The following is a 23,352-nucleotide window of genomic DNA, read 5'->3' on the forward strand; positions in this document are numbered from 1 at the left end:
GCTTTTTATTTTTACCCTCCTCTTTCCCGTACAGGCTCTGCATAGGATCCAGCTGCGCTGTGCCAATCTGGGTCACTCAGCCAGAGGATCAGTGGGTGACAGCCGCCGAACCCACTTTTAGAAGGCCCACATGCCTGGGGAGCGCACAGGCACAGGGCCGCGCATTCTCCAGCAAACAGCAACTGTGTGGTTTTGCTATTTCTAGGCTTCAGCCTCCACAAAATACATCCTCACCTGAGGAATATGAAATTTAATGGGGAAAACAAATCGGATTCTGGTATTGGATACTTTCATTTCTAACATTTTTTAAAAGCTGCTCTTTTATATAATTCAGTAAAAAGGTCAATATATATTGAGAAAAAAGAAGAACTGAAGTACCCAGTTTGGACCTTTTTATGCTATTTTTTTCAGTTTTATTGAAATATAATTGACAAATAAAATTATAAGGTATTTAAAATGTACGTTGTGACGATTTGATACAGATATGTATATATATTGTGAAAGGATTCCTCTCACCTAGTTAGTTAACACATTCCGTTACCTCACATATTTATTTATATATTTGTTTATATATACATATATATGTGTATATATATACACACATATATATGGGTTTTGGGTTTTTTTGGTGAGAACATTAGGTTCTACTCTCTTAGCAAATTTCAATTACACAGTATTATCAACTACAGTCACCACGTTATACATTAGATCTTCAGACTTTATTCATCTTATGCCTGAAAGTTTGTACCCTTTTGCTAACCTCTTCCTATTTCCCCCACCCTCACCTCCTGGCAACCACTTTTCTACTCTCTGTTTCCACAAGTTCAACTTTTTAAATAAAGATTCCACATATAAGTGAGATCATACAATATTTGTCTTTCTCTGTCTGACTTATTTCACTTAGCATAATGCCTTCAAGATCCATTCATGTTGCCACAAATGGTGAGATCTCCTTTTTTATGGCTAAGTAGTATTCAACTCTGTGTGTGTGTGTGTGTGTGTGTGTGTGTGTGTGTGTGCGTGCGTATGACGACTTCTTTATCCATTCATCTGTTGATAGACACTTATGTTGTTTCCATATCTTGGCTATTGTAAATAATGCTGTGATGAACACACAGATACATATATCTTTTTGAATTAGTGTTTTTGTTCTCTTTGGAAAAATACTCAGAAGTGGAATTGCTGAATCATATGGTAGTTCTATTTTTAATTTTTTGAGGAACCACCACACTGTTTTCCATAGTTGCTGCACCAATTTACATGCTCACCCACAGTGCATAAGGGTTCCCTCTTCTACACGTCCTCACCAACACTTGTTATTTATTGTCTTTTTGAGGACTGCCATTCTAACAAGCGTGAGGTGATATCTCATTGTGGTTTTGATTTGCATTTCCCTGATGATTAGTGATGTTGAGCACCTTTTCATGTACTTGTTGGCCATCTGTATGTCCTCTTTGGAAAAAAGTCTATTCAGTTCCTCCGCCTATTTTTTAATCAGATTGTTTGTGGTTTTGCTATTAAGTTGTGTGAGTTATATTAGTTTTTAATCAACACTTCAAAGTCAATCTGATTCAATCAATCACACTTTTACACCTGGTAGAACCACTTAAGTGCTGGTTTGGGCACCTGACACACAGTGATATCTCTAAAACTGACCCTTTCCTAATCTTCTAAAAATAGGAATGAAACAATCTATTAATGCCTTTTTAAACCAATCTTAGATTATAATCCCAAACTCACCTCCTAGAAATAGCCATTGTTCTGTTTTTTAACTATGTCCTTATTTTTCTCTATAGTCTTGCCACCCACGTATGCATTCCTATATATTATCGCATTTTAATTAAAATACTGGTAACGTTTATTGGTAATCTCATCATCATCTACTTCCCCTAGGTTTTCCTTTAGGGAATTCACCACTTCACTGTTGGGTAGCAGCCAGTGGTAGGGATGGACCAGGGTGGACCCCGACTGACTTCAGCTAACCAACTGATCCACTCCCCTGGTGATCATGAAAGAGGGCTGTGTCTCCTTTCTGTGGCCAGAGGGTGTAAAGAGAATATGAGGACTGGAATTGCTCTTGTCCCGCCAAGTCCTCAAATGGAAAAGCCTGGACTTTCCGGAATGGTGTAGGGCAGGCGTGGATACATTACATAAAGCCAGAGCATAAAGCCATGCAATGTACAGCACAGCTGAAAGGCTGAGAGAATCCTTGTCCTTACTGATACCATTGAGTCAGCCTCATCTGAAGTAGGAATCTACCTCCAAACTGTCCATAGGCCAATACACCATCTTTTTTCTAAAGCCACTTTAGGTTGGATTTCTGTTCGTTGCAACCATCAGAATACTAACTAAAACACACAAAAGAATGTTTGAATGAAAAAAATTACTAAACACACCCAAATAAAAGCCAAATGAATAAGAAAAAACATTTTTAACACATTATACAATTCACAACTCTTGATGCAAGTTAAAAGTCAGTGGTTTATTATGTCAGAGCAACCCCAGGGTCCATCAGGCCACTTGGGAACCAAGACCATGACATATGCATTAGAATGTAGGGTTAGAGAGATGCCTAGGGTCTCATCTGGAAAAAATCACTCTCTTTTCCAGGTAGCAGCACTGTCAAGCAGTGTATTGGGTAAAGAGATTCATTTGGGGAGTTTCTTTAAAAATACTGAAAACATTTCTAAAGCCAACACGGGCCTCCAGCATCCTGGGGCATCATCCCCATATCCACCCCCCCTGTCACCAATATCCTTCAAGGTTGCCCTTGGTGATGAGCCTGTAGCACATCCCACAGCATGGTGGTTACTAGCAGAGGTAAAGCAGCCAGACCGCCTGGGTTTGAAGATCAGCTCCACCACCTAATGACTGTGTGACCTTCTACTATTTACTTATTTCTCTGGAAAATGGGAGTAATAAGAGTTTGCACCTAGCTCACACGATGGTTGAGAAGTTAAATGCTTAGAATAGGGCCATAGGCGATACACCCTCATAAATTATAATTATTTTTTAATTTATTTATTTAATTTATTTTTGGCTGCGTTGGGTCTTCGTTGCTGCGCACGGGCTTTCTCTAGTTGCGGCGAGCCGGGCTACTCTTCATTGCTGTGCACGGGCTTCTCATTGCAGTGGCTTCTCTTGTTGCAGAGCACGGGCTCTAGGTGCGTGGGCTTCAGTAGTTGCAGCGTGTGGGCTCAATAACTGTAGCACCCGGGCCCTAGAACGCAAGCTCAGCAGTTGTGGCGCACGGGCTGAGTTGCTCCGCGGCATGTGGGATCTTCCCGGATCGGGGCTCAAACTCGTGTCCCCTGCATTGGCAGGTGGATTCTTAACCACTGCGCCACCAGGGAGGTCTCAAGCCCTCATAAATTATTATCATGAACTATGATAATTTGAAGAAGTGTGGAGAAAATCTGGTCCCTGTCGTCCAAGAGAGAGCCAGCCATGGCCCCAGGCTAGGGCCAGGCAGCCCTGAGGACTCCCACCTCCTGCACCAGGCTGAGCAGCCCTCCCTCCACCCCGCCTTCCAGCTTCATCCCGCACCTCCCTCGCCCTGGCTTCCAACACACCCACCTCACTGGGCTCCTCCAACGCTTTCTTTGGAGTCTTCACACACCCCTCAGCCTCCACCTGGAACACAATTTCTTGCTCTCTTTTGTCTGGCCAGTCCCTGCTCATCCTTTGGGTCTCAGCTTAGACAGCACTTCCTCAGAGAGGCTGCCTGAGGCCCCACAGACCAAATGAGGCCCAACCCTCTCCATGTCCACACAACCGGCTCTTCCCTTTCTGAATGTGCATCACACACACACAGAATTCTGTGTTCAGGGTCTGTCTCTCCTGGAAGAGTGTAACTTCACAAGGGCAGGGACCACGTTTGTCTCATCTACTCCTGAGTTCTCAGGATATGCTCGATAAATATATAATGAATGAACGAATAATGTCCCAAACTGAGACAAGTTGCCAATATGTATATACTGGCTCAGGAAGGCCACACGAGTCACAGCCTAGAAGCCAACAACCCTCCGGACACACCACCTACACTTACCCTCAAGTCTCAGTTTCCTCATTTCCAACTCGCCTCATTTCCAAGAGCTTCTCACCCACAACAAATAATTCTCATAGGTTCCCTTGGGGAGAAGGACACTGCTCTAAGTACCACCAAGGCATAAAATCCCAAAGAAAAATGCCTCAGGAAAAAAAATGCACTATTCCACCACCTCTCCAAAATCAGTAGGAGCTTCTCTGAGGAATGTTGTCCAAGGTCATCTGACAGTAGATAGGAAATATGAAGTTCCTAAAAATGTTTCCTTAGGACCCAAGATCCTCAATTCCAGCATCAGGAATCTTCCAGCAGTTGTTTTATACATCTGTGTGTGTGTGAGCCTGTGAGTGAGAGTCAGTAAGTCTGCACAAGACATTAAGATCCAAGTATTTCTACTATAAAACAACAATGCACATTCCTTAAAATGAATCAATAATGTCCCGAAGTAAGACAACCAACCAAAAACCTCATATTTTGCAAAATCAAACACTAAAATATAACAGGGCTTATGGAAAATTTAGAGTTGGGGCAGAAGGCTCAAATCCCATTCAACTTTGTAACCAGAACACTAACAAAAACAATAAGAAACTGAGAATTACTAGCACAAATAAAAAGATGCTTTCTATTTCCTATTATAGAATAAATGTGGGAATTTTACCAAAAAGGTGGGGCGGGGCAAGGGTGCAGTATGGAAAGCATGTGAGGAAAGACTGAAGCTCCTGCATTATGGAGATAAGATAAAACACACAAATAGCTGGGAAAATCAGACATTTTAATCAGTGCAAAGCCAGATGGAGCCCAGAGCGAGAACAAGGTGCCATCGCCTCCCCCGTTCACTTCCACTAGCCTCCTTTGCTTTCAGTTACTGCTAACTGGTGATGCAAAATACTAAGGTGCTAAGAAAAATCCCATACAAACCACCGCAACTTGCATCTTAAAAGCATCACACCCTATTTCTCAATTGCATATGAGATAATTCACACTACGGAAACATAAATTATAGCAGAGCCAATTGCATTTGCTCAGAACACCAGGGGTCCATGCCGGGTAAGGGGTCGGAGAGTGGAGCTGCAACCAGGAGGTACCAGATGTGTGAGCCAAGAGAAGCACCATTGCGAGGGGCATCATTTAAGGGCCCTGGAGCCACATCGGATCAAGAGTCCTGACCAACTTGCCTGCCAGTCTTAACATGACTAAAACTTACTGGAACAGGCACAGTAAAGACCCTTGAACTGGTTCGGTGGGCAACAGATATGTGTTACACAAGGACTGAATAGGATGACAAATGTAGAGCAGCCAGCAGGAACACACACTAACTACACATGCTTTTCTTCCTCCTGTTAATAATAATTTCTGTTCCAGGACTACTTGAACACAGATGGGGAGCCGGGTCTCAACCAGAGGGAAAGAGATTGGTGAACAGAAAGGAAGTAAAAATAGTTCCACCCATCGGCTATGGTTTATTCTGCTCCTGGAATGGTTTTTCATCATAGTTGTAACCATTCGCCTGCCAAAATGTATCTTTTTAAAAGCAATGAGAGGGCTCCAGTTCCACAGAATGTGCTCAGGAATCACAGAGATGGAACTGTTTCCTAGCAACTAACAGTACCATGCACACAGAAGATGCCCACTAAACAGCTGCTAAGGGAAAGAGGAAGCCAGAGGGAGGGCAGGTCACCTGCTTGCTTAGATGGTTGGGATCATGGTCCTTTTAGAAGTTTTGCTTTTCCTTCTAGAGCATAGCAGTCACCAGCCCAAGCTCAAGCTCTGGAACAAAACTGCCTGGATTCAAACCCCAGCTCTGCCACTTATTAACTATGTGACTTCAGGCAAATCAATGAACATTTCTGTGCTCCAGTTTTCCCGTCATGTATTGATAAAATGGGCATAAAATGGTGCTTACCTGAGAAGCACCTTATCTGCTGGGCACAGTGCTAGGTTATTACATTACATTACATTATATAGTAACTCAAGCACCGAGACTAGCAATGCCACATAAGTGCTCTAGAAGTGTGTTAACTATTATTATTTTTATTTGTCACCGAACTAGCTACCTTATCACCACATTATCACATTCCGTCAATTCTTGCAACACGATGAATCAGGCCTCCACTTGTCACCCACCCCTCCTATTTATGACATCTTGCAAGGTTCCTGAGGAAACAGGCGGCAACCACGTCTGTTGGTTGATAACAACATTCAGCTCCACAAGCTCCTTTTTTAATTTTCTGTAGGAAAGGCAGAGAGGATGCCATTTCTCAGTGTTTCCACTGGGTCATGACAATGAATGGTCATAACCATAGTCACTTATTAGTACCAGCTGCTGGTCATTAGTTTTTACGGGGTATTGTCCTTTTAAAAATACCTATCTAATGAGAGCTCATACAGATGACCACTCCAGTAAAATTCCTCCGTGCTTTTTCTTGAGCTAGATCCTACAACAGGGGAGAGCGAGGAACCTGACTGAGAAAGAGGGGGTGAGAGTCCCAAGGAGCCTGACTGATTGGTTGAGGTGGGGAGAGAAAGAGGGGGTGAGAGTCCCGGGGCAGAATGCTGGGGAGCGTGTTTATTTAAAGAAAGGTGATGTCTGCTCTCCAGCCCTGCAGACAGAAATGCCAAGTGCAGCGAGCCCTGTACCAGTCCAACCTGAGGGGAAGGGTGGCCTCCTAAATAATTCCTTCAACTGATATCACCTACCTAAGAGCCAAGAGCGGAATCACTTTCCAAGTGTCCAATCACTGACTGTCTCCAGGCAACTATTGGGTAAACTGCTTTTTTTAATCAGTCTTTAAAAAAAAAAAAAATGTGCTTCCTGTCAGGGCAGCAACAGAGTCTATTTTCTCTGCCACGGCAGAGTCCAAGTGCCAATCAGGCAATCATAGCTGGGCACAAGCTCACTGGGAAATCTCTCGGGCAGCAGGGAATATGGCTGTGAGGCCCTAATGGGGAGCAAAGTGAATAAATTGAAGAGGAGTGAGACGATCGCTAAGAACCCAGACCTTGGCCACAAGAGCTGTGGGGTTTATCAAAGTAGGTAGACCCCAAGCAACCATATATTCATTACAATGAAATATGACAATTTTCTAATAGAGGTAAATTCTAAATGTCCGGTGTGCACAGAAAAGGATTAGTGGGCTTAAAGGAATCAGCGAGTCTGCCTCAGAGGCAGTCATAGTTAAGCCCTGTCTGGAAGGATCTGTCCCTGGAGAAGTGGAGAAGGGGCACTCCAGGGTGCCCCTACCTCAACCACTATTCTCCCCTTTCTCCTAAGGAACAGAACCCAGATTATTACATGGAAACATTACACCCTCTCCTGCAATCAGGAGCGGCTATGTTACTGAAATTCTGGGCAATAAAATGGAACCAGGAGTGTCAGGAAGACTTTTCTAAAAGACATCTTATAAGGAAAAGATGCACTCTTCATTTTCCCTTCCTCCCTCTTGCTTCCTGGAAAGGTGACGTGATGGTGAATCTCTAGCAGCCATGTTGGACCACGAGGAAGGGGATCTAGTGGTAAAAGACACCTAAGTCACAGAGTTTACAATTTCTGGGGCTCCCAGATGACACGTGACTTTATTAGTTTATAAAGCACCTTCTTTCAGAGGAATTTGGGAGACAAGTTCCCAAATCAAAGGACATCTGTGGGTCACGACCCGAAGTCTCACACAAAATTGCTCTGCTTACTCACTGAAAAGTAGGCAGGTTTCTTGCAGCCCCTTCTCACTTCAGAGTGGAATGCAGCGTCTACAGCCCCTATTCTGTGTTAAGAATTTTAATCCCAGAGTCCAAGCTTAAATGTAAATCTCAAAGTCCTCTCTGCCATTTCTCCTAGAAGAGGGTCTCTTGATTTATTGTGCCTTGGTCCTAAGTGGGATGTGGACCATCACGCAAACCCCACTCTAAGTGGGCGGCAAGAATATTTGAGAATTTCTGACTCAGCTCCCTTCTCCGCCCCCTCCCTTACATACACACCTTCAGCACACCTGGAAAACTATAAGAGCATAAAAGCATGTGTTGTGTGTACACATAAGCTCTTATCTCAGTAAATTAGCATCAGTCTAATTCCCTTGCTCAGCACCCTTCACTGGTCTCAGCTTAAATATTACTTTCACTAGGAGTCCTTGTCTGCCTAAAGTTCTTTTCTCTTAAGTCCCCCATTCTTTGTTGTCATAGCAATTATCCCAATTTGTTATCATGAATTTATTGTTTAAGCTCTACCTCACACACACCACAACTACACTGTGCATCTCCTGTGAGCAGGATTATGTTTATTTTGTTCGCCACCTGACCTTGGTTCTCAGCACTATGCCTGGTATACGGTTGGAGCTTAGTTAACACTTTTCAGGAAATGAATATTAAAATTTGTTTAAAACGCTTTCACACATTAATGCTTATTTTCACCATTAATGCTTACTTTTAGTGTTTACACTGAAGTGAACTTATAAGTGAGTGACAGCCAAGCATCCCAAATAATTATTTTCGTATCTTAAATCATTTGACTGAGCCTATCCTAGCCTTCATTCAGTTTCCCATTAGAATAAAATAATTGTTTGAATATCACTTTTTAAAATATTTCTTAGGAGAGGAAAAGAGAGCCGTCTACTCCACAATAAATAACTTCAATTCCTCACTTAGTGTCCCACTTGGTAAAAAATAAGGCTGAGGACTTTTTTATAACAGTACTGGGATGTAAAAATTTAAAAAAGCCCTTCTGCCCTTGACCTTTATAAAAATCAAAAACAAGTGTAGGTCTATTCTTACATGGTCTCCTAATGGGCTATTTAGGAATAGAAGGGTGGGGCACATCCCTAACTTCTAAGGTTGACCAGGAGGCCGAGCTCCCTCCTACAATGGCTGTAACTGTCACAGTCAGAATGCAGAGCCGTGGAAACATGGAGCTTTCTCAACCTAACCAATATTTTATCCTTAAGGTCCCAGCATAAATAAAAGGATACAGTTTTGCTGATAGTATAAGTTTAGTGAGAAAAGGTGGCAGCCAAGATATTCCTTAGGTGCATGTTTTATGACTACGTCACCTTGTTTTTTTCCCCTTATGCCAAAGTTAATTCCCTGAGATTGGATGGCCACCCCATCAGGGTTAGCTACATGAGGACATCTCTTTGGGATTATTGTTTTCAACACTGCAAACATGGAATTTTACCACAGCAGAGCTGAACTCCATGACATCATTCTTCTTTGCAAAAAGAGATATAACATCTCCCCGTGTCCAGGCAGAAGTCTTTCCAATATTTCATCATTCTTTTTATAAGGACTATTTTTTTTCAAGGACTATTTTTTTTCCTGTATCTTCTAGTAACCCCCTAATTTAGGCTCTTTTTATATTTCTCAATTACTTAAAAATAAAGTTCTGTTATCTTTCCTTTCCTCACTTGACTGCCCTGAAGTCCTCCTTTTTCCCACTCTACCCTCCCACCACACACACAGAAAGATCCTATCCGATACCTTTCCTTTGCTTCAAAAGTAAACACACACACATCCTTGGGAACAAATGAGGGGAAATACTATACAATTGTATTGCACAGTTTTCTAAATCACAGAAGAGTGAACTGGGCTTCAAAAAAATAAAAACTCTAGCTCCAATGAAAGTAGTTTAGTCAAAAATCCACTAATGTTAAAAAAAAAAGTTTCACTATCGCTATTAAAGTAGAAAAAAAAAAATCAACCAGTGTTAAGCAATTCAGTCCTTAACCGTGAAAATAAAGGCCGAAAAGACGAGGGTTAGACTGGAATGTAGGTGACAGGGATGCTGACTACAGCCAAGATTCCCAGAAGTCACAGAGCTACTTTGTTTAGACCCTTCAGTTCTTCAGGATGGGACCAGGATACCTGCAGGAGAGGCCGCCAATCTCCTCTCTTGGAAGGACCTGCCTCTCGGCTGAACTCGACAACAAAACTGTTCCCAGGTGAGCTCCTGTCCAAACAGGAGAACTCTCAGGTAAGAGAGAAGGAGCTGTGGCAAAGGCCTCAGACAGATGTGCCGACAGCACTTAAACGCATCAGCATGGGGAAGAGACAGCCCTTTGCACCCCTAGCCTTTTGTGTTTTGGAGCACAAGACAGAGCACACAGGTAGTAGGTCTTTACTCAAACTCTCTGGGGAAGGTAGAGTATGGAACTTTACCTCAACTACTCAGCTTCTCCAATAGAAAATGCTAAAGCACACATGGACTATTATGCATTTATGCATCCCCACATGGAACAGCCATTGGAGGTAAAACTGTAACAAGAGAGCCACAGTTCCTAATATCACAAACATAAAATATTCTAGAATATCTGTCCTCTTAAGTAATCGTATGTTAAGGAATCAGCAAGCTTTTTAAAAAATTTTTTAAACTACTTACTTATTGGCCATTTGCCCTAAAAAAAACTTCAGTGGAGTGCCTGGGAGCTGTAACAACAGGAGACAGAAACCGGAAGCTAGCAACTCTGAACTACAGACAATGCCATTGCCCAGTTCCGCCTTAGCAAAGTGAGGTGTGAAGGCAGCCAGCAAAGGCGCAGAGCCTGAGGGCCTTGGGAGCACCACCTACCTGGTGTCCCGCCCCTCCCCCACCCGATGTAAGGTCTGTCCCAGTAAGGACAGCCCCTCAGTCCTGGCAGCAGAAAGGTACAAACTGTGAAGAAAAACAAACTAGGGAGCCATAGCTTCTGAAATCCACATCATGACTCAGAAAAAAGGCAGGGGTGGGGAGAACCTCTGCACAGTCAGAGGGACAGAAAGCTCAGTCCTTACAGAAATTTTCACACATGGTCCTAAATGTAGGAAGCACTATAAGGGATATGATCCTGCAATCCCACTCCTGGATATATATCTGGAGAAAAACATAATTCGAAAAGACACATGCACCCCAATGTTCGTAGCAGCACTATTTACAATAGCCAAGACGTGGAAGCAAACTAAACATCCATTGACAGATGAATGGATAAAGAAGATGTGGTGCATATATACAATGGAATATTACTCAGCCATTAAAAAAGAAGGAAATAATGCCATTTGCAGTAACATGGATGGACCTAGAGATTATATACTAAGTGAAGTAAGTCAGAGAAAGGCAAATATCATATGATATGGCTTATATGTGGAATCTAATAAAAGGATACAAATGAACTTATTTACAAAACAGAAATAGACTCACAGACAGAAAACAAACTTATGGTTACCAAAAGGGAGGGGGGGAAGAGGGATAAATTAGGAGTTTGGGATGAAAATGTACACACTACTATGTTTAAAATAGATAACCAACAAGGACCTACTGTATAGCACAGGGAACTATACTCAATATCTTGTAAAAACCTATAATGGAAGAGGATGTAAAAAATATATATATTTTTATATATATGTATAACTGAATCACTTTACTGTACACCTGAAACAAATACAACATTGTAAATCAACTATATTTCAATAAAAATAATAATTAAAAAAAAAAGATAACAACGGCTTCCAAGTTAGACAGCCTGGGTTTCGAATCCTGACTCTAACCAGTACTTCCTGACTAGGTGACCCTGAGCAAGTGTCCTAATTCCTGGAAGCCACAATGTCTTCAGCTGTAAATTTTGGATATCTGGGTACATTTATTTGTAGAAGTTAAGAAAGGATGCTTTCGATTAAAGTCCTAGTTTTGCCACTTACTTGTGACTTTGGGGAAGATATTTTCTCACCTGTAAATGGGGATAATAACAGTACTTACTTCTAAGGGATTAATGAGTTTTTCACCCTGTGCCTGACACATAGTAAGTACTCAATACATATCAGCTATTATCATCATGAGTCCTGGTTTCATCACCATCCTTATCATTATCATGTTACCCCTAGCTATGACACTTCTACGTTTCAGGATAGTCCTAAGCAAAAAGAGAAGTTTCCAGGCCAATTGCCAGGAGCTGCCTGGTCCCACCTAGCACCAACTTCCACTCACAGAATCACCGGCCAGATGTTCACATCATGGCTCCATTGTCATCCATCAATAGAGAGCCGGGGACCCAGAGATCCAGTTGCTGGGGAACGCACCCCACTCTACCGCCCTCTTGGTGGCCAGAGCTCAGTCTGCTCCTTTGGAGCTTGCCTGATGCAAACTTGGTTTCCAGGGAGATGCTGGGACCAGAAGAGCCAGCCCCACCTCCCACTCCACTTCCCCTTTCCCCAAATCTGTGGGACCTCACTGTTCTCCTACCACGTGACAGCATTGTGTCATAGCAGCCCTTGTATACAAACAAGCCAGACTATTTAAATGTCACTGTGAGAATGATGCTGCCTGCTCTCATTTCCATATCTATTCAGACCACCACTCCTTTCTGGAGCTAGCCAGAAAAGTTTTTCTTCCTCTTCCCTAGCTCTCCATGCAGAGTAGAGAACCATATGCAAAGTTAAATCTTTGTTGTAGTAAAATGATGTAAGAGTCATCAAGTCCTGACAGAGAAGGAGAATTAGAATGACTATATAACTCATGGCATATGTTCATTCATCATTACATCGCAAATGTCGTATGTTCCTGGCCACCAAAAGCTACATTCTCTCAAAGGCTACAGATAAATTCTCCCAACTGCCAAACAATACAACAGCTTTCAGTCTTGGAGAGCTAAGGTACCCTCGGTGCTTTTAATCTTCAAAAGCAGGTCCCAGTTGAATAAGAAAACAATTCTATGTGAGCGGGGAGGGGGAGAGATGACCCAAAATGATGAACTGATCCCTCCCAGTACTAGTTCCCACTCATGTGAAATACGGATTAGGTCACAAATGAGATTATATGCAGCACCAAGCCCCACAGGCATGCTATGATTAAAGTTAAAGGAGTCCAGAAACGTCTCAAGTTGAGAAGTAAGGCTGAGTTGGGTTGAAATTTCCAACCCCTCCCTAAAGGCCTGGCAACTTGCTCCAAATCACAACTGAAACTGAGTTGAAGCAACATCTGTTTCTCCAGAAAGTGTTTGGCATTGCAGAGGAGAACTACAGATTAGAACAGATAAACACTCTTGTGGGTGGAGAAGCAAAGGGGATGGGGGAGACCAAGAAAATTAGAATCATCTACCTGCTAACATAGTCTTGTAACTCAATAACTACCATCACGGGGGGGGGCGGGGGGGGAGGGAAAGATGAAAAAGAAGAGAGGAAGGAGGAAGGAAAATAAATGGGGGACTTATTCTTCTACAGGGAGTTGACACAACGTCAATGAACAAAACACTGCTACACTGGAGTTGAATATTCAGACAACCACCATTTGTTTAACGATTTAATGTTGGATTGTGTGCAAGAAGAGAGGAATTGAGCATTCTGCTTGGAGTTTGGTTAACAAAGACTATGCGTTAAACTTAAATTGTCAACACAGTATTGGGGAATAATTTTCTAAACCTTATTGGACCATCAGGATCATCTTATCAGTTGGTATTGCTGGTTTTCCTCTGATGCCTAAATCTCTTTTAACTCAAGTCAGAATAACACACAACACCTATTTAACTTCTAGTCCAGGTATCTGGAGCTAATAAGGTAAGACAATAGAATTAGGTCAGTAGACAACTGAATTATATTTTTTACACTAAAAAACTCAGGGTTCTGAAGATTTTCTTCCAAAATCAGCTGCAGTTGTTATTAACAACAATAGAAACAACAACAATAATAGCAATAACAGTATTAATAAAGATAGCAGTGGTAATAGCAGTACTATAGTAGTAACGGTAGTAGTGATATTAATAGCAGTAGTAATATAATGGCAATAATAATAATGATCACTACTTAAGCGGCACTTCCTAAATGCTGCGTACTATTCTAAGCATCTTAAATGTATTAACTTATTTCATTCTCACAGCACCCCTTGGAGGTAGGTAAGCTACTATTAGTACCCCTGTTTTACAGATGCTTTGAACAATATCTCTTTGTTATTTTTGTTGTTGTTAACCACTAGCGCTAGCTTTCAAAGAAACTATTTAGAACCAAAAGGAGAGGAAATACAGCCTGTCCAATGTCACACAGCTAGAAGGCAATACACCTGGGATTCCAACCCAGGCTGCCCAGCCCCAAAGCCTGACCTCTAACCGCTGTGCTGCACTCACTGCCCCTCTGCTTTGGAAGGCCTTCCAGAAAAGGAATGTGGAAGGAAATTAGGCCCCTGCCTGCTGGTAGCCAGAGTTAATACGTGAAGTTTGCGTTTCCTTCAGGAGTCTCCCCAAAGCCACATTAAGACACGTAGCCTGCTCCGACGGCTATAAAAAGTCGCTGGAAGTGTTATGGAACTGTTCCCACCTGGCCTGTGACCTCCGTCAGGGCTTTCACCTTTGCCAGCCAAGGCAGAAGCTGGGGGTGGGGTGAGATGGGGGCATGGTTCCCAGGCCACCGTTTCCTGCCCAGTAACAGAGCCCTCAAACAGCCAAGACTGCAGGCTGAGAGAAATTCCTCACTAACAAGTTATCTCCTGGAGCTTGTTCCCTGAGCCTTTATTAAGAATGAACAGTTTTCTCACCAATCCATGACTCAACGAAGACCAGGGACTGAAGAGGAGAGAAAAACTGCAAAGTTTGTTTATTAACCTGCTGCGCCCAAGGGAACATTTTTCTGAAAGGGTGAAATTCCTGACCACTCAAAAGAAAAAGGAAGAAAAAAAAAAAAGGCTGTGGGAAATTTAATCACCAACTGAACAAAAGTGAAAAACAAAGCCCTACCAATGAGGATGTTGCCGAAGACAACGGGGCCCCTAAAGGAGATGCAATTGTCTCGAGATAACAGTCCCCCTGGGAACTCGGCTCACACTAAGTACTACATTATTGCTATATTAGCCGAGGAATCTTTGTTCACTGGGCAACTGCGCGCAGAACCATCTGTTACTGCTCCTGGGTTCCCCCGGTTTGCAGACGCGGCATTTACATTTCAAGAGGAATCTCCGGGAAGGAAGAGGGACGGTCTCTATCTCTCCCCGGAGCAAACACCTTTTTATACAGCCTGGGAGGGGAAGCTCTCCTTTCCGTGAAACCCAACTCCGCGATTGAAAGGAGATAGGCCGCTTCAATAATGCACACGCACAGCGCCACGACTGCTTCGTCCTAAAGCCACGCACTGCCCGTTACGGCTTTCACATTCTCGAATTGGTAGATCTGGTAAAGCACCCAGAACAATGCCCAACTGTCTATAGGGCCCAATGGGGCTCTGCTTTCTTAAGGAAGCCCTTCTTGTTTTTAAACCTGTGGAACCAGGACAAAAGCTGATATTCTGCACTGCATAATATTTAGCTTGAGATATACCACCACTTAAAAACAGACTGTGACCTGGGCTGAAGAAGATGTTTTAGATCGTAATCTAAGTGGGGGCTAGAGTACTATATACCTAGGTGAAAATTCATGGAGGTGTGCACTTGAGATGTGTGCACTTTCCTATGTGCAAATGATCCCACAATACATTTTTTAAAGTATAGTATGTATGCCCGTGTTACTCACAATTAAGGAAATGGGGACTACACCGCTTGCCTTCAAGAACCGTAGAGTGCTCTGCTCTTACACCCACCCCTCATCACCATCCACATCCAAAATCTCTCCTGAGAATTTTAAAGTTCAAGAACATGAAAAACACAGCTCTCCAACTCTCAACCAAGCCAGTGACTACAAATGTTTCCTGTATGTCCTGTGAGCCCAAGTATGCAGCACAGAGAAAGCACCTGTCACAGCCCAAGCCGTGCCGGCCACATCTCACAAATAAAAAGCCAAGGTCTTTTTCTCATCTGCTCATTAGCCATCAAATTATGAGAGACACGACTGGGGCTTTTAGCAATACAGCCTCGAGTTTATTCTTCTGTTTCTTTAACCCTATTTTTAAATAGATCTTTCTAAACTTTGCCTGACACTCTTGCTTGTATGAAGCAGGTTAACCCTGTAAGATGCAGGCCTGTGGCTGGAGCAATTAGAGCAGCATTAAGTGAGGGTGGTTTCTCCAGGCATCTCAGCAGATTTAAATCTGTACCATCGTAGCTGTTACCCCAGCAGCAACAAGGGTGTCACTAAGTGACAGGCTGAGTACTAAGAGGCTTCACCATTGCTGGATCATGACTTAGCGGTACATTTCTTCCTTTGAACTACCAGGGAGGGAGAGCTGCCTGTCCCTGAGGAAAAGAGGGTCAAATTCGCCTTCCACTAAGCCTCAAGAAAGGCCGCCAGCCGCAAAACAGAGGCTCACTGCACGGATCATAATGGGTCACCTTTCCCCGCTCGCACCCTCCTAGCGTCCTGACCCCCGCAGACACTTCATTTCGGGAGCGCAGGGCCACCAAGCTGCATCTACAGATAAACATCGAGAATCAGGATCGCCCAGCGAGCGCTACCTGGACTGAGTCGAGAGCTCCAGTGATTTCCCTGGCCTGCCACCGAGTCATTTAAGAAGTGAAATATGCCAACGGGGCCGGGTACCCAGCACCTGGGAGCCCGTCCCACCGCCTCTGCGATGGAGTGGGAGCTGCCAATGGCTGGGCAACGTCTCTGCGGATGGCGCATTCTCAGGTGGGTCTTGCAGGCTCCCCGGCCCTCTGCGCTGTGCCAGCCTCACACCTGACCCGGTGCCAGGAATACAGCCAGAGGCTCCGGTGGGAGCCGGCCCTCTGCGCTTCCGTGGAGACACGCACAACTCCGCCCGGGAAGGGCGGGGAGGGGGAGCCAACGGGTGGAGGTAGGACTGGGAGCAGGACCCCCGACATGCTGCGTCGGCAAGGACTCCAGGGGCTCGCGCATAACGAGGCTTTGCGGCGCTTCTGCTCGCACTGCGCTTCCTTTGGCAGCGCCTGGAAGCGGCAGGAGCTGAGATTTGCGCGGCTGACGGGCAGGAAGGATGGAGGCTCAGGGGACCGCTTCCTGCCCCCCACACGCACAGCTAGACCGCAGTGTCCCCCCTTCGCGCCCACCCTCACCCGAGACGCCAGTGCCAAAGCGTCAGGGGGTCGCAGCTCGCTCGAGGCCCTGACGGGTGCCCCGGAGCAGCTGGCAAAAGAAAGTGGGGGGAGGCGAGGCTGGACCTGTCGTCAGTGTGTGTGCGGGTCGGTGGCTCCGGGCTGCCCCTGCAAAGCCCCCCGCCAGCCGCGGGCACCTACCTCGATCCACTTCTGCGCCTCGGAGAAGGCGGGCTCGGGGGGCGGCTCAGGCTGCAGGGGCTGAAGAGCTTCCAGACCGAGAGCGGCACAAGCCATTTGCGAAGCCCCGCGTCTACTCAAGCGCTGGGCCGCCGGGATGAGGACGGCCGCCGCCGCCGCCGCCGCCGACGCCGCAGGAGCGCGCTCCCCGCCCCTTCCCGCCCGCCCGCCCGCTCTCCTCCCCTGCCCGCCCCTCCCCCGCGCGGCGCAGGTCCCGGAGGAGAGCCGCGCTGCAGCCGAGGACGCCGCCGCAGCTGTTCCCAGCGCCGCCCGGCTCGGCCGCGCCGTGAGTCCCCGCGGGAGCGAGCGCGGAGGCGCCAGGAGCTCCCTCCCTCCCCACCTCCTCTGCCCGCTCCACCCACCCCCTCCGGGGCGGGGGTGTCAGCCACCAACTAAAAATAACCGAGTGAGCACTGGGTATCTCCCTCCCTGCCCACGACGCGACTGGGAGAGGGACTCGGGCAGCCGCCCCGCACGTCCCCGCGCCGCGCCGGCTGCGGAGGGGCAAGCGGGTCGGGCCGCACGTGGGAGACGCGCGGCGAGCCGGGCGCACGCGTCCCGGGGGAGCCCGCGCTGCCGCAGCCTAGCAGTGGCCGCCCGCACCTGCTGTCCCTCACTCACGGCCGCAGAAGTGGGGGGCAAGAGGCGCAGCCCTCTGACCCGATGCCAGGGATGTTCAGTCGCCTGATCTTTTTGTAAGAAAAAAAAAGAAAGATAAACGACCCTTATAAACTTTTTTCTCTGCGGGCAAGCTACCTATGTCCCAGTGTGTTGATTGATTTAACTCATCTTTATTGTGCACCTACTATGCGCTGGGGACACAGAGATGAAAAAAGGGAAGGGAAGGGAAGGGGAGGGAAGAACTGGAAGATCCAGCCCTCAAAATAATTACATTCTAGAGGGAATGGGGTAAAACAAAAGAAGGTAATGGTGGAGAGTGATATATGCTAAGAAGATAAGAGAAAAGATCGGCTATGACCTGGGAAGAGAGTATTGGCTAACTTCGGACTGCCTCTCCACCTTCACCTGGGAGGCTGGCCTGTGAGTCCAGTTTCTGGTGATGGGAGGGAGGCAGGAGGTCATTAGGATGGAGGAGAGGGAAGTGGGGGTATTTTTGCTGCCTCTTCTGCAAAAGGCTGGGGGATTGGCGGCACCACTCCGCCAAGGCTGCCACTCTGTCTGGGGCCTCTCCTTGGGTTCTCTGAAGGTTCCCGGTCTCCTCTTGTGCCACCCCACTTCCCCAGGCCCAGTGGGTGTAAAGCCTTCCCCATCCTATTCTGGTTTCTGGCCTGCACGCTCCCTGCTAATGGTGTCTTAATAAACTCTTCTCAGCCACCTTTATGTGAGCACGCCTGCTGTTTTGCCTGAGAGCCCAAATGATGATCAAGGAAGGTTTTCCTGACAAGATGATGTGATGAGGTGACATGAATGAGGAAGATGTTAATCAGGCAAAAATCTGGAGAAACATTTCCAGATGGGTGCAAAGGCCTCGAGGTAGAAGCTTGGTAGGGTTCATAGAACCCACAGAAAGCCAGCGTTACTGGAGTGTGGTGAGCAAAGAATCAGGTGGGAATGATAGCATGGGAGAGACAGGCGAGATGGGGGGTGCCAGACCACAGTGGGCAGGGCAAGAAGTCCATGGGTGCCTCAGCAGCAAAGTCTCTTTCCTGTTCAGAGTCCAAGTTTAGCCTTTGTCTAATTCTGCTGCTATAATGGGAGAATGGAACAAAAAGCAGGCCTGAAATTCCACTATTACTGGCTTTGGAGTCAGACAGGCTTTAGTTTATTTACTTTTAAAACACTTACATGGCACTTGAATTGTGCCAGGCACTGTTTTAAGTGCATTACAAATAATTGACTAACTCATTCCCTGTTTCAACCCTGTAAGGTACACTATTACCATGCCTGTGAAAAAACCAGGGGACTGAGAGGGGTGTCACACAGCTGGTGAGCAGTGAAACCCTGATTCAAGCCCAGACAGCCTGGCGCCAGATCTGCTCTTAACCGCACACCAAGCTGTCTTACTAGTCCCAGTCCAGACTCTGCCGCTTACAGTATGTGCCTCAGTTTCCTCATCTCAAATGAGGTTGAAATGGCAACATTTCAGCAAATCACTGTGAGGAACAAACAGGATCTCTGAATGTGAAAGACCAAAACTGGGCCTGGCATATAATTACTGCTCAGTACAAGCCAGCTGAGCTTCCCTTCCGTCTTGCCTTCCAGAAAGGACGAGAGGGAGAAGTTATAAAGAAGAGTGAAGAAGGCAAGCAGAGGAAAAGGGTTCGTAAAGTATAGTCAGAAGATGACCTTGTCTCCATGAAGAAACATGGTAAAGTAAAATAATTCACAAAATGATGCAGCACACTGACACGAGATGCCACTTTGGGCCGATTCCACTGCATGCGGTGACTAGGAGTAGGGGAAGCCTGCTGACCCAAATGACATATCTGCATCCATTTGAAAACGAGTATAAAAGTTAAATCCACCATATGTCTGAAGTATCTGCTATCAAAATTGGCATGCGTACTAAAGCATATTTTTTTCTTTCAGTACTTTTTAAGTGTTTTAAGGTTTACAATCACAAGGTGACATCTGCTTTGCCTGAACTCTGCTACCAATAACAAATTCACATGTTACTGAAGACCTAAAGACTTAAATCCATAATAGCGTTCAAACCTAGCGTCATTATCAATAATATTTACAAATCATTGTTAAGCACCTACTGTGTGTAAGAGATTGTACTGGCATCAGAAGAATCCACAAAGGGACACACAGAATTTTCATTTCTGTATAGTCCAGTTTTCATATATAAAAGTAATGCCTGTTGGAAAAAATCTGAAAACTATAATGAAGAAAACGAATCCGGAAGAAACCCTACAGTTCAGAGATCATCATCACTATTTGGGGGGTGTGAAACAACATTTTGATTAGGAAAAAAAGTATAAGACAATATATGGTAAATGCCAAATGAGGGATATAATGTATTCAAAGAGCATGGATTTTTTGGTAACAGACTTCTTAAGATATCATTCACATACCATACAATCCACCCGCTTAGACTGTATAGTTCAGTGTTTTTTAGTTTATTCAGAGTTGTGCAACCATCACCACATTAATTTTGGAACATTTTAATCCCTCCAAAAAGGAAACCTCATACCCTGTAGCTGTTATCCCCCTAACCTCGCATGCCCCCAAGCCCTGGCAACCACTCATCTACTTTCTGTCTCTATAAATTTAAGTATTCTGGACATTTCATATAAATGAGATCATACAAGGTGTGGTCCTTTGTGTGTGGCTTCTCTCACTTGGCAGAATGTTTTCAAGGTTCATCCATGCTGCAGCATGTATCAGTACTTCGTTCCTTTTTATGGACAAATAACGTGCCACTGTATGGCTATACCATATTTTGTATATCATTCATCAGTTGATAGGGCCTTGGGTTGTTTCCACTTTTTGGTTATTATGAATAATGCTTCTCTAAACGTTCATGTACAAGTTTCTGTGTGGCCATATGTTTTGGTTTCTCTTGGGCATATGCCAAGAAGTAGAATTGCTGGGTTATTTGATAACTCTATGTTTAAATTTTTTGATAAACTACCAACCGTTTTCCAAAGTATTGATAGCTACACCATCTTACATTCCCACCAGCAATGTAAAGGGTTTCCAATTTCTCCACCTCCTTGCTAACACTTGTCACCTTCCAACTTTTTGATTACAGATGTCCTAGAGGGTGTGAAGTGGTATCTCCTTGTGGTTTTAATTTGCATTTCTCTGATGACTAATGATGTTAAGCATCTCTTCATGTACATAATGGCCATTTGGACGTCTTCTTGGGAGAAATGTCTATTCAGATTTTTGTCCATTTTTAAATTGTCGTTTCTCTTTTTACTATTGAGTTATGAATTCTTTATATATTCTAGGTAGGAGTCACTTATCAGATATATGATTTGCAAATATTTTCTCCATTCTGTGGGTTAACGTTTCACTTTCTTGAACCTGTCCTTTGAAACACAGAAGTTTTTAATTTTGACAAAGTCTAATGAATCTGTTTTTTTCTTTTGTTGTTTGTGCTTTTAGTGTCATATCTAAGGAGGCGTTGCCTAATCCAAGGTCGTGAAGATTTATGCCTGTGTTTTCTTCTAAGTTTTATAGTTGTCATTCTTACATTTAGATACTTAATCCGTATTTAGTTATTTTTGTAAAAGCATGGGTTTTGAGGTCAAACTTAGTGTGACAGTCTGGGTCTTCTGAGAAACAGACACCAAGATGGAATTAAAGGAGCAAGGATTTTATTAGGGAAATGACTGTGAGAGAAAATGCTGGGAAAGCAATCAGAGCACAATGCAAGTCTGACCTGAGTGAAGAGAGGAAAAGGAAGGTCAGGTAGAAACCTTGTTGTAGGCTGCCTTTCAGTCCAAGGAAGGTTCAGCGAGGCCATCAGAAGGTCCGTGAACCAAAGTCAGCTACCAGAAGAGTCCTGGGTCTCCTAGAAACAAGCCTGCCTTAGTATTCCCGCTGTATCCCTGCCGTATTTAGTAACTGGCTGGGGGCAGCCCAGTGGGAAATGCTGTTCAATGCAAACATGGCAATGGATTTCAGAGCACAACTGCTGGGGCCCTTGGTCAGTTCAGCTCCCTGAAGGGCGCACTTCATAGATGCCACATGTTACGTAAGTGAAAATGTTATTTAACCTCTCTGAGTCTCCGTTTTCTTGATTAAGCACCTGTTTCCTTGCCTGAGACTTAGAAATCAGGGGGTAATAATAGTTTTGATGATATTATGTATATTTAAATATATATCTATTAATATATAAAATGCAATAAATCAATTGGACAAAGACTAAATTTCATTGTGTGTAATACTTTGAAGAATTATGGTTGGTGGTAAATAAATGTACTAAACTTCTCATCCTCCAAGATCTGACATAAATGTCACCTTTTTGATGACTTCGCTAGCAACCATGTCAAAACTAGTCATCTCTTCTTCTATGTTCCCATAAAGTAGTGATTCTCAACATAATAAAGTAGGTATGAGAATCTTTAGGAAGGGTTTTGAAAAATAGTCCAAATTCATCATTGTTTGATTTTAAAGCCATTTAAAAATAACGTGAATAACAATTTTAATTTCCCAGACTATGACAGACTAACTTTCCTGTTATAAAACTCATATAAATGCCACACAAAATATTTTTTTTAATTTTTTACATGAATAGCCGAACTCAAAAGAAATTCCCAGGAAGGCAAAATGGAGAAGAAACATAAAACTAGAGCAGTGAGCTTATGAATTGACCCTCGACTGCCCTGTAGAGAGACCTAGTGAACAGTGGCCGCTAGACTCAGAAACATAGGGCTAGGGTTTTAGTCCTAGAAGTCGAGGCCCTGGGCCTGTGCCACGTGAAGAAATGAAACTGAGCAGCAACACACACACACAAACACATACGTATGTGCAACACTCTCACAGAGAAAGAATAGACCAGAAAATATTCCACTACCACCACCACCACAGAAAGAGACAATAAGGAAGCTTCTTTTTCTTGACCTCATCTCTGGTTGGGAGGTGGGTGAACCTCCCCTGAGAATATGTGAACAAAGGCCTAATCCACTTTATGGACAACTTACACAAGATCTGTGGCCTCCCAAGCTTAGAAATTAACTTAGAATTTGGTCTAGAACCTCTTAGGTACCTAGAAGCAGCAAATGTAAAATCCCTTTTGAAGACATGCCCTCCATCCAAGCCTCACAGGACCCTCCCCGCAGACAAACTGCTGAAAATAAGCTTACAATCCAAAAGTACAAAATGCATGCAAAAACCATGCAACCTAAACAAAATTCAAGAGACACAACAAAGAACTAATTAGACTCCCCAGAACAACTAGAAAGGTGTAGTCATAAATGTAAAACTCAAAGGACGTGTTACACTACAGGTTAGACACAGTGAAAAGAGAATTTGTGAACTAGAAGATGGACCTTTGGAAATTATATGGAATGAAGCCTAGGAAAATAGGAAAAGAAATGTTTAAAAGGGGTTAAGAGAATATGAATATTCTATAAAACAGTTCCTAGGAATTATAGAAGGACAGAATGGAGAAAATGAGGAGAGGCAATATTTCAAAAGATAATGGCTAGAATCTCCTAGAATTAATGAAGTACGTGAACAATTAGATTCAAAAAGCATAATGAGTCCAGGATAA

The 23,352-nt window shown here is 44.2% G+C and overlaps 1 protein-coding gene across 11 annotated transcripts in view; it reads right to left on the reverse strand.

Annotated features, from left to right (window-relative positions):
* The window catches only part of LIMCH1 (LIM and calponin homology domains 1), a 339,718-nt gene extending 322,452 nt beyond the window's left edge, over window positions 1-17,266 (reverse strand). For 10 of the 11 annotated variants that reach the window (XM_060012645.1, XM_060012642.1, XM_060012643.1 and 7 more), the window contains exon 1: window positions 17,124-17,266. In XM_060012645.1, coding sequence (XP_059868628.1) covers window positions 17,124-17,219 — 96 coding nt within the window. In that variant the 5' untranslated portion in view covers window positions 17,220-17,266. The remainder of the gene's footprint in view (window positions 1-17,123) is intronic. The other variant, XM_069540698.1, reaches the window with a different exon arrangement.
* Between the last annotated feature and the right edge of the window lie 6,086 nt (window positions 17,267-23,352).

Source organism: Delphinus delphis, chromosome 5 (genome assembly GCF_949987515.2).
Source record: "Delphinus delphis chromosome 5, mDelDel1.2, whole genome shotgun sequence".
Lineage (NCBI taxonomy): Eukaryota > Metazoa > Chordata > Mammalia > Artiodactyla > Delphinidae > Delphinus > Delphinus delphis.